Source organism: Mesocricetus auratus, unplaced genomic scaffold (assembly GCF_017639785.1).
Source record: "Mesocricetus auratus isolate SY011 unplaced genomic scaffold, BCM_Maur_2.0 Super-Scaffold_100013, whole genome shotgun sequence".
In the NCBI taxonomy this organism is placed as follows: Eukaryota; Metazoa; Chordata; class Mammalia; order Rodentia; family Cricetidae; genus Mesocricetus; species Mesocricetus auratus.
The window spans coordinates 51,794,993-51,807,266 of NW_024429196.1; the positions used below are offsets into that span (position 1 = coordinate 51,794,993).

General features: G+C 42.3%; 1 protein-coding gene across 4 annotated transcripts in view; it reads right to left on the minus strand.

The window, feature by feature from the left end:
- Window positions 1–285: 285 nt before the first annotated feature.
- Window positions 286–12,274, minus strand: part of E2f3 (E2F transcription factor 3) — a 79,277-nt gene continuing 67,288 nt past the window's right edge. For all 4 annotated transcript variants that reach the window (XM_021225038.2, XM_021225037.2, XM_040755766.1 and 1 more), the window contains exons 4-7: window positions 10,976–11,134; window positions 6,750–6,864; window positions 4,749–4,884; window positions 286–3,821 (exon numbers count right to left, since the gene is read on the minus strand). In XM_021225038.2, coding sequence (XP_021080697.1) covers window positions 3,559–3,821; window positions 4,749–4,884; window positions 6,750–6,864; window positions 10,976–11,134 — 673 coding nt within the window. In that variant the 3' untranslated portion in view covers window positions 286–3,558. The remainder of the gene's footprint in view (window positions 3,822–4,748; window positions 4,885–6,749; window positions 6,865–10,975; window positions 11,135–12,274) is intronic.

Genomic DNA, 12,274 nt, shown 5'->3' on the forward strand with positions numbered 1-12,274 from the left:
GAGCATAGCAGTCTGAGTGAATCTGAGGAGCAGTGAGGACGGTCCCTTTGGTCTGAGCAGAGGTAGAGGTAAGAGCTAGTGTCCAGCTGCTGATCTTCAGACTGAAGCTTCAACCCTAATATCTGTCTCTGGATCTTTTATTTATCATGTTACACTCAACTACATAGCAAGTTTGAGTCCAACCTAGAGCAGATAATATCTGCCTAAAAAATAACCACACACACACACACACACACACACACGCATGCCACACATGAGATTAAGATAATACTAAGAAAATCCATCTGAACTCTTAAAAAAATCATTTTATTGACCCTTTACCATACAAAATTTATTCAAATTACATCCATTTGAAGTGGTAAGATCACAGCTAGAACAGGTCACCCTGTAACAAATCTATTTACAAAATCCATCATAAAAGCTTTTTTTTGTTTGTTTGTCTATTTTTACATTATATTACATTATTATTTTTTTTTAACTAGCATACAACACAAAGCTAAACTGATTAGTAGTTTGCGTACTCCCAATGTTGGGAGAAACACTTCCTCTTTACAAAAGCATGTACCCGGTAGGAAAGACCTTCCCACACCCTGCCACCCTACTTCCTCCACAAGGCATCTTCCTTCAGATCCCTTCTCAGACACACAACTTGTCATGCACACACTTGAATTCTTACTTCGTTTTTCCTGAAAGCTAAAGCTTTAAATACTGCAATTCTATTTACAGACAGCTACATGGAGGACAAAAAGGCAAACAAGAGTCACAGGCGCAACAACAAAAAACAAAAAAAAAAAACAAAAACCAAGGCAACAGTCTTAAAAAATTACAAACCAGCTAGAAAATATTCTGGCAGTGTTTACAAATGAATTGCTATCTCTGTACAAAACTGGTAAATAATGGCAATGTAAGCGGACTGTATCGACTTAAATAAAACTGCTATGTACACAAACACACGCCTAACACTGTTTGACAGCTCATGTGTTGCCCTTTATACAGTTTAATTCTCTGAGGCTCATGCCGTCATCATTTGCACACTTGTAACGTTCAGCCATTCCGCATGTGAGCTTTTAGTAGCAGCAACTTAATGGTACCAGGGAACCTGCATTCTCAGGACTTAAAGTAACAAAAATACTGTAGTACTCACCTACTTTGTGTGCCAGATATTATGAGCAAAGAAAATGCAAACAGAAGATAGTATGGATGTCTCATCTACGTACGCCCGTTAAGCCCATTAACTGGAAAAGTCTTATTATGCATGAAAGAACTCTTGAAGACTTACTCATTAGTATTCCTTTCATTTCTTAAAACAATAAATATGGTATTACAATACGAATAGTTTCAACAAGAAAAGTCAACCAAACACACAACAACCTAGAGCCAGGTGAGTTTAGTCATTAGACTTTGGGGAAAGAAACCCAGCTCTACAAAGCTGGCAAAGAGAATTACACAAAGCCAGAAGCAGAGGCAGCTAACCAGATGAGATAAATATAGGACATGGGGGAAAGCTTGGCATAAATGGTTTCCCATACAGGAAAAAACCCCACAGTGCATTTCCAGTAGGCACTTAACACGAAGCTCCCCCTCCCTCCTCCACCCCAGTGCTTCAGCTCGGACCACACGGATTATTCTGTACCAAGTCCAGAGTGTGTGAGGGGAGGAGGCCGGGGCTGGAGGCTGAAGAAGAGAGAGGAAGATAGTCTGCACCTTTGATTTTTCTTCCCAAACATACACCACGCATACCCACACACAGAGTTTAAAGTGCCGGTGTCTTCTGTCTCCACCCCCACCACCACTTTGCATATTGTGGAAATCTATCTAGAGTAAACTGGCCAGGGTTCTTGTGGTTTAGTAAAATGTTTTCCCAAGGGATATTTTCAACTCGGTTAAATGTGTATGAGTTGAGTGCCTACTACGTGCCTCCCCGGTGGGCCAGGCGCATAGCATTTCAAATTGTTCAGCTGGAGGTTAGTTTTCAAGACTAACATATTTCCACAGCCCTTAGCATCCAAGGAATGGATTTGAGGTACTATGCCATATTCAACACCAGGACATGATGGCCACTGCCACCTACCAGTGGGAACCCTATTCTTGGAAGTAACTGGAAGGATCGTAGGTGACACAAAGCCTCTAGTTTGGGACACCATTCCTGAGGAGTAACGAGGGAGTTGGCCTGGCATTCTATCGCTGCATTTCCTATCTCCCACCTTCCCTTACCTCAACTCACCCACTCACAGTAGGAGGAGTGAATGGGTTCTGGCCAGTACTAGTCTATCCCCTGACACAATGGGAGCTCCTCATTCCAACTTAAGGAAGTATCCCTGATAGAATGCCATTCACACAATGGGATGTCTTTCTCCCTAGGGCCTCTCCACCTGACCCATCCTGAGAAGTGGTCTCCCTGAGTGTGGCATCAGAGCCCTTTCCCCGGTCGCAGGGGCCCGGGAAGCCCAAGGATGGAGGGATCCATGCCTGCTGCTCCATGGGACAGCTGTATCATCTGGCCCGAGGTCCTCACTACGGGCCACTCGAGCCAGTGAGCTCTAGAGCTGTTCTTGCTCCAAGCTCCCCTCCTGGGAAAGGAAGCAAGACAGAGGATGGTTCTTGTAGAGGCTGGTGGACCTTAGGTCACACAGGTTTAGATGCTTTGATCAGTAGAGGTTCTCTCCCTCTGCTAAAGGAATAGGAATTTGCAAAAATCACTTTAAGGTAAACAATTCAATTGAAATGGTTGATGGGTGCCACAGGAATGCTTCAATGGCAGCTAGAAAAATAAAAATTCTAAAACAACCCACAAGGAACTCCTAAGTTGCAAGTAATCAACCGGAAACTCACAAACACGAAGGATGGGGGAAGTGGTAGTGGGTGGGGTATGGAGACAGGAAAATCCACAACAGCTTCGAGCAGCAGAACTCTACTAGTCTCTGTATCTGCAAGGAGTACTCACAAACAAGTTCTTCATCCAAAAGGCTGTGGAGGCTCTTGCAGCCTCCTAGTGGGACACACGGCCCATAGCTTACACTGAATTATGAAAGTAATTTAAATATTCCTAAGAGCTGAAGAAATCCGTGTCATTCCTTTGCATGACTTCAAGCTTGCATTTGTGGCAGAATTCCATTCCATGTTAGCAGACTCACAAAGACATGCATTCTGCAGAGAAGGCACGGCTTGAAATGCTGTTAAGGGAGAGTGCTGTTTTCCAGTGGGCCAGGTGGCCAGACCCCATTCAACAGCCCATCCATTAGGCACAGCAAGCCAGTCCGCAAGGAAAGGAGAGGAAGAGGGGAGAAAAGGACAGGTGAGAGACACCTGATTGCACATCTTCTCACTTGCTGACTCATCAGGAAGATTTTGGAGCCTGGGACCAGGCAGGGCTTTCCCAAGGGAGCCTGCAACTGTGCGTTTAGGAAAAAAAAATTAATAATTCATCAAAATGTCAGCTTTGTTCTGAAGTTTACTTCATGATACTCTTGGAGGAAGAAGGTAGGAAGGGACAACACTGCGATACACGTTCTGATTCCGTGATAAAAAAATATTGGTTTATAAGGACAGTTTGTACAATCAACTACACATGAAGTCCTCCACGAGGGGCAGCTTTTCCAAATCATATGCATCAAAGAGGTCGCTGATGCCCTCTTCCTCCCCCAGGCTCAGCAGATAGTCCTCTTGGAGTAGGGGAGGCAGTAAGTTCACAAAGGGTCCTTCAAGGTTGGAAGGAATTTGGTCCTCAGTCTGCTGTAAAAGGTTGGCTGGGGAGGCCAGAGGAGAGAGGTTTGCTGTGGAAACTGAGCAGTCGCTATGTCCTGAGTTGTTAGAGGCCAAGTCTGAAAGAGGAAAAAAAGGGGGTGGGCATGGTTAGGAGAAATTTTAAAAACCACCTTTCCTGGATTAATACGGATGTTGCTGCCCCTTAGCTCAATGTGGTGACCTGAGGACACAGATCACCATTGGCTAACAGGCATAAAGAACGCATCGCCTCGCTTTGTCCTAGTTTATTCATCTGTAATTTTTGGGGGGCTGTTTGTGGATCATCACACTGGGGAGGAAGACGAGGACAAGATTCTATGATTTTTCTCTTCAAGCTCTTTTCATTTCCGTCCCTAATGATTTCAGAAGCATCACTTTCGATAGATGTCTAGTCAAGCACAGTGGATAACTCAAGACTGCCTATAGCCTCAATTCTCACTCTAGCCATTGTCCAATACACCAGGGCAACAGTTTTCTGCTTACAAGAGCCTGAAGTGTCTTTATCAGGGATGAGGGACCATTTTGACTAAGATCGTTATTTTAGTCTATAAACTAGTAATAATACCTTAAAAACTGTCCTCATAACAGAAGCTTCTCTTCTTTGATTCCCTCTATACAGCACAGGCTTTAACAGCTGCAGCTCACCCCATGTGCCAACTGGTGAATATCCAGGACCCAGCAGCAAGTTCAACATGGACTTGGAGCCTCTTTCTGACTCCAATAGGGCAAGCATGTCACCTTCACATACAGGGCCTTTAACATGGTGAAGGATGGAACAGCTAGTGTTGTCCATGAATTCCAGGCCCACCTTTGGGCAGTGACCCAGTGAATAATCCTGCCCAACACTTTGGTTATTCTGGCCAGTTTCATTCCCGTTCGTAATGGCAGTGATCGGGTGGACCCAAGCATTTTGTTATGACTTTAGTTGAGTGTCTGAAAGAGGATCCTTCTAGATACCTTCATTTTTAAACATTACTTTTCAAAGACAATAGTGAAATATTTACCTTTGGAAGTGGGCTTAGGGATATTCCCATTGTGGTCTTGGTTGTTTGTTTTCATGGGTCTGTGTGTTTCTGTCTCTTCTGGACACAAGTAAACCTCAATGGGCCCTTGGGTACTTGCCAAATGGATTTGTAGGCTCTAGGAACACAAGTAAGAGGTCAACTCAAGGTCACTTAGAAATGAAAATCAAAACATTTCTCTGCTAAAACTGAAATGGAAGGGCAATATTCATTGCTCCCTTTGCTCCCTCACTCCTAGTTTGCTAGCGATGACACTCTTCTAGAGCCAGGGGTCAACAAATTCCTACAGCCTGAGGACCAAATCCAAGGCATCAACTATCTTTGTAAATCAAGTTTTACTGGGACAGAGTTTTTGGCCAGTCTCATCCTATATAATGCCTCTGGTTGTTTTGTTTTGCTTTTAACAAAGAGTTTACTACTTGAATAATCGAAGAAACTATTCAAAGACAACTCTTATGTGGCACTTAAAAAAGGTTTGATTGCTGCCGCAAAGAAATCATTTTGGGGGGGTAGTCTAGGTATCTTTAGATATATTATTTTCCCTCAAATTATTTAAATGTCTGTTGAGCATTTGAAAGAACCTATTTTCATTAAACTACTCCCTCATGGTAAAACATTCTAATGTTAAACTTTAATAACCAACTCATAAACAGCATTCTAAAGTGCCAGGAGCTTCAGTGACTAAGAGAATAAAGCATATTGATTTTATAAATACTTTCACTTACTTATTTTAAAATAATTTGTTGCTTGTACTCATTTATTTTTATGTATGTGAGTGTTTTGCCTACATGTATTCTATGCATCAGCATGCATGCTTGCTGGTACTCTGGGAGGTCAGAGAAGGGCATTGGATCCTCTGGGAATAGAATTACAGATGGTTGTGAGCTGCCACGTAGGTGCTGGGAAACAAACCCAGGTCCTCTGGAGGAGCAGCCAGTGCTCTTAACCACCAAGCCCGAGATTTGTGTTTTAATTTTATTACTTTTATTATTTTATGCCTTTGCATGTTTTGCCTGCATGAATGCATGTGCACGCCTGGTGCCTGATGAGGTGTTATAGATGGTTGCAAACTGCCACCTGGCTGTCAGGAACTGAAGCAGGGTATTTAAAGGTATGCTTTTGTGTCTGTGTGTAGTTGTGTAGCTTCTTGTGTGTAGTTGATTGCCAGAGTCTACAAGCAGACATTGCACCCCCTGTAGCTGCAGTTACGGGACCTTCTATGTAAGTGCTGGGAACAGAACCTGGATCCTCTGGAAGAGTAGCCTGTGCTGCAGACACCGAGCCATCTCATCTCTCCAGCTCTGTATAGGAATATTTAGAGGACTTCCTCATTGAGGCCACAACATTATAATTTCTGAGAAGCTTACCTTGTAAATTTAATATTTTAGGTATTATCTTTTAATATGCCAGGTATTTTCTTTTTATCATATTCCTTTATCTTATAATTACAGTCTAGGCTGACTTTATCAAAGAACACCTGAAAGCAATTAGAAAAATGCCTGCTCTACTTTCTTACAATATTCTTGTCTATTGATTACCCCAAGGTCCCATTTAATTTTCTCAAAGTAAACATGCTACAAATGATTTTTAAGAAATCTTAAAATGTGCTAAGTCAGGGAGCAACTTCTAAAACCCTTGGAGCTCTATTCATGGTGGGGACTGTCCGTACACAAAGTAATCAACATAAAATTTCTCAAGTGGTTCAAATTGATCAGAACCACCACACAACAAATTGTAAAAAAGAGAGGCAGGGCATCAAAGACTATTGTGACCAGAATGCCCTTCTAAATTGAAATCAGACATTTGGGCATTTAAGAAACAGGGAACTGTTGAATCTGTTTCAATTTTGGGTTAATCAAAATAAATGGGAAAGAACTGTCCAGTGCTTGGGAGGATGCAGACTTTAAGCACCATTCAGTGATTCTTCAAGTTCAGGTGTTCTGGAATGTTCTCTGCAAATGGACCGAGTTGCTGTCTCCTTACCTCTATTGAATCAGGCACTTCAAGTCTTGTTTCTGGAGGGGCTTTCACAACTATAACAGTTTGGTCTTTAAGGCCACTAATTTTTCGAATATCTTGATATGTAACATAAGCTAACGTAAGAAGTGTTAAGGAAATCTTCCATTTAATTGCCACAGACATAGCCATCATGAAAATGACAAAACCGAGCTCCCCGCTCCTGACAACGTCCCTGGTATGCCACAGGATGACAAGAGTAAGGTAAATACACCTTCTTCTCCACCCCTCACCATCTGCAACAGGCAGAAGAGCCGACCCTGGGGGCATGAGAACTGAAGAGCTGTCCTAACCCTCACCAAGCGCAGCAATCTAGTGAGGAGGCCCTGTACCTCGCCTGGGCAAGACAGTAGAGTTGGCCCTGGTGGTGTGAGTGCAGGTGAATCGGACTTGAGGAAGTGACAGCAGAATTGTTCTGGCTCCTTGCTGTCTGTTACAGCGGGTGAGCTAGCTGCAGAAATGCTGGAGAAATCACCTGGCTGGTGGTGATGAGAGAAAGCTGGTGGCTTGACCAACCTAGCTACCCCCAATCCTAGAACAAGGACTACAAGATAGCCTATGCCAACATCCACCTCAGCAATGAACTGCTGGGGCATGGGAAGGTACCAGACTTGTAGATCCAACGCTGCAGGATCTCCATGATGCAAGGCAACAAGATGTCTGAGAGAAGGCCCAGCGAGAACCCAGTGTCGAGGGTGCAGCAGAACCCAGCAGCCTCGAACCAGACCAACAACTCACTGCAACACTTACAAGTAAAGATGTATGGATTAAAGGGCATATGCACTGTGTGACTAACTGGGCCACATTACATTACAGCTTCCCTGCTAAAACTCCTGCTTGTTTGTTTTTTGGATTCACTTTTACATTTTGTTTTTGTGTGTGTGTTGGGGGAGGAAGTTGTCAGGACAGAGGGTAGAAGCGAGGGGTCAGGGAGATGAATGACACTGGGATGCATGATGTGAAATCCACAAATAGTTAACAAGTTAAAAAAATTAAAAAGAAAACAGCAAAACAGATACAGAAAAAATATCCATTATTTTATGAATTAAAAGATTAGGTATGTCTTCCCTTTTGCACTGTCAAACAAATGGGATCCCCCATGGATCTTCTGGTTGATATTCTCAAGGGGAAAAAACAAATCTATACTTTTATCTTGCCAATCTTGTGTACTAATATTCCATGAATTCCAGTGAAGTGCCCTGTCAATTAAACTGATTGACAGATGGTCCCAATTTGGGGGGGGGTGGGAGGAAGATAGTAAGATTTAGTAATCAAAAAATTTTGAGACAGCAGCTACTTCTGCTTGCTATTAGCAAGTGTCAGCCACCAAATGAATGACTAAATAGCAAATACATTGGAGGAAGGACGGAATCTACAGCTCAGCCACCAAATGAATGACTAAATAGCAAATACATTGGAGGAAGGACGGAATCTACAGCTCAGCCAGACATCATGTTTACTCAAGTGCACCTGGGCTGCTGTGATTACATATTGCCTAGACATCGTAGCATCATTATTTCTGTTAGAAAAATTACCCTTGTTAGTATTAACACTATGAACATTTCAGGTTCCCAAGGAGGTGAGCAACTCCCAGGTGCTCTGCAACTGAATGAATTTGAGATACTGTGACTTAGTGGACGAGAATAAATTAACATTTCATGCATCTTGGTAGTTACTTCTAAGTACTGAACAATTCCTTTAAGTGTCCTGGAAGTCACGCCTAAAAGGATATCGTGAAAGAGCATGATACTTACTATAGGACAAAAGCATTCACACAAACTCAGCTAGAAGACAGACATTTACAGCAGAAACAGACTCAAAGCTTTCTCTTGATAAGGGATATGCAGGAACACATGTAATGGAACATGTGTTTTTAGTCAATTAAAAAAATACTTTTTATTATTATTAAATGTGATAGTCGGCTGACAACTTCTGAATGAGGTTCTCTCCTTCTAGCATGGATTTCACAGATCAAACTCAGGCCACCAGTCAGACTGTGTAGCAAGCACTTTTAATCATTGAGAGACATCTTACTAGCCCATTAGTGACCTTACTTTTTTTTTAAAGACTTGTATTTGACTATATATGGGTTTGTGCCAGTGTGCATGCCTGATGTCTGTGGAAGTCAGAACTTTTATATTTATTTATTTATTTGGGAAACATAGGCTCTCACTATGTGGCCTTGGATGGCCTCAAACTCAAGAGACCTGCATTCCTCTGCCTCCTGAGTGCTGGACTTAAAGGTGTGTGCTATTAGTCAGGTTTTAAAATATGAATAGACATAGACAGACAGACAGACACTCACGTTTACCTGTACCACAGACTGTCTTTTCCAAATCTCAACAGTTAAGACAGGAGTAAGTATGATGCTCTTAGAAGATCCTAGGCTTTAGGTCATCATTAGCTTATCAAGAAAGCCAAAGAGGCCTTTTGGGAACACTGGATGGTCCTGTGTTTTTTTTTGTTTTGTTTTGTTTGTTTGTTTTGTTGAGAATACAGAGCCCACTATCAAAAAGCTATGTGACAAGAGGTTACTAAAATAAAACTCATCTACAATTATCCAACGAGCTGTAGGAAGGAAAATTTCCACACATCTGTGAACAAGCTGTTGCAGACTGAGAACTGAATGGAAGACTGAGATAAATTTCCTAAGTGTATTTTCTAATCTTACAAAGTTAGAAGTGCTTCTGATGTGGCTCCTTCCCAAATCTGTTCTTGGGTTAGTGGTCCCCTTCAAGGGAACTTTTTTTTTGTAGAAAAGACCTCAGAGAAAGTCAAAAGGAATGACAAGGCTGTAAGCCACATGTTCAGAACAACCGTCAATCACGTGTAACATGGCTTTAAAATGATGGAGTTCCAGCTAAACAATGAATTAAATAGACCTACTAATGATTTCTTTTACAAACTGTGCTTCTATCTGTTCATTTAGTATGTGAATGAGTGGGTATGTGTGCCACAGTGCATGTGACTGTTGCGTTCTGAGGACAGGACAACTTGCAAGAATCAGTTCTCTTCTTCTACCAGGGATTGAACTCAGGTCTTCAGGCTTGGAGACAAGTTCCTTTACCTATTGAACCATCCTATTCATTCATTTATTTAAAGACAGAGTCTTCATTGTGCAGTCCCAGATGGCCTGCACCTTGCTATGTAGAACAGGTTGGCCTCAAACTCACAAAGATCTGCCTGCCTGCCTCTGCCTTCTGAATGCTGGAGGGCAATACCACACCAAGCTCTTTTTAGTCTTAAAATTTTATTTAATTTTTTGAGAAAAGGGACAGGATATACTCACTATGTAGTTTTAGCTGGTTATTCAGACAGGGCTGTTCTAAACTTCATCTGCTTCTGTCTCCCAAATGCTGGCATTAAAGGCAAGATCTCATGTAGACCAGGCTGGCCTCAAACTGTCTAGGTAGACATGGACAACCTTGGATACTTAGATCTCTCTGCCTTGTTTGAGACAGGATCCCATACACCTCAGACTAACTATAAACTTTTGATGGTGCTCAGGCTGGCTTTGAACTCCTGATAATTCTTTGTCTTTCAAATATTGATATCACAACTTTTCTGCTGTTTTTCTCCAAGACAGGGTCTTGCTATTGAAGCCAGGGTGGCTGTGAACTCCGGACTCAGTCCCTCCGCTGCCACCACACCCAGCTACAATATACTTTTCTATTCTCAACCATAGCCCAATCCGATAGATTCAGAAAATTCCAATTGCTACAAGGTCTGATGAAAAGAAAATAGAAAGCGAGAACCCCAACAGTGACAGCTCACACCCACCAAAAATCTGGGAAGCCAAAGACAAACCTGCCTAGTGTAGTCATTAATATTAATAATATTAATATTGACACCTTCCGTTATAGTGGGTTCTTACAATGTGAGAGTATCTGTATGTTCCAACCACACATGAATAAAATGTTCTAAAAAAGCCAGTTGTCACCTGGCTTTCAACACCAATAAGGATATCATATAGTCCACAGGTACCTTATCAAAGACACTGGCCTTTGAGACAAAGCTAAGTGGACAAACACGCACGCACACGCACACACACACACACACACACACACACACACACACACACACTAGTTGTTTGCATGATGCCAGAATAACATTAATCTACCCCATGAACAAGTTAGTCTGTAGACTCTGGACACAGTACAGAGGGCTCTAACCACCAGAGGCACAAAGGATATCTTTGATTCTCTGAATCCTCGGTTAACAGTTTGAGGTCCAGGGTACAGCTTTGGATCAGCTCATCTAATTTCTTCTCTTCCTGACTGAGCTCGGTCACTTCTTTGGACAGGCCTTGACACTGGGCCAGCATGCCCCCATCCTCAGACAGACTGCAGCCCCTGGAACCCAAACACAGATTCTTTATGGAGCTTAACAGGAGCTAAAGGGTGGAAAAAAAAAATCAGTGGGGTTAACAATTTCCCTCCCGCATGTCATGGAAGGGCATGTTGATTGTTAGCCACGTGTCAGAGTAGAGCTTCATAAACACATTTGTCATAAGTATGGTCATGCACCTTTCACACACTAAAGAAATCAGGTGAAAACAGTAATTTTCAGGGTCCTTTTCTTAAGAAGGAAAAAAAAGTCTGTTCAGATGTCTTCAATTCTGAGGACAAAAAGTCAGCCACCTGGTTACCACCGCCACCACCACACCACCACCTAATCCACATATCCCTGGGGGCAAACCAAACAGGTGTGTCAGACATCTGCAAGAACAAAGACTAGCAGCCGTCAGGTTTCTCTAAGGCATAGGTTAAAGAGAGTCTCTGAGCTGTCCACAATTCCAGACACACACTGTTCATTCTAGAAAACCCCTCAATTTTTTTTTTAAACACTGGGGATTGAACTCAGGGCTTTCTTTAATGCAGGCTAGGCAAGTGCTCTAACACTAAGTTACATCCTTAGCACTCAACTGGTTTTAGACAGTTTCTTTTCATTTATTCCAATTACATGGATACACCACACCACGTAGAGAGTATGGAGGCTGGGGACAACTCTGCAGAGTTGATTCTCTCCTATCTTAACGTACCTATGTTTCAGGGATTGAATCTAGGTTGTCAGACTTTTGAGGCAACCTTTACTGGCTGAGCCATTGTGCCAATCCTTAAATTATATGTTTTTCAAATATCTCGAACAGTTTTGATCTTTTTAGTATGATTTCATAGTTCAGCACTGTACTTATAAAATGCCTGGCTCTGTCCAGGATTCACAGATGACATTATTATGCAGAATTAGACATACTGGGACACATGTCTCTGCAGCAGAAACCCAGACACTGCAGTCTTGCCTTCATTGACAGAGAAAGTGTGTTAATCTATTAGAACAGGGGTGAATCTATGCTGTGACCATGTTAGCTCATATTCATCCACAGATGACCAAATAAAAGACTTTTATTTTGTGTGTGTGATAGGGCTTCATGTATCCTGGGCTGGCCTTGAACTCTCTACATACTAGAAGACGATCTTGAACTCTGGTTGCCG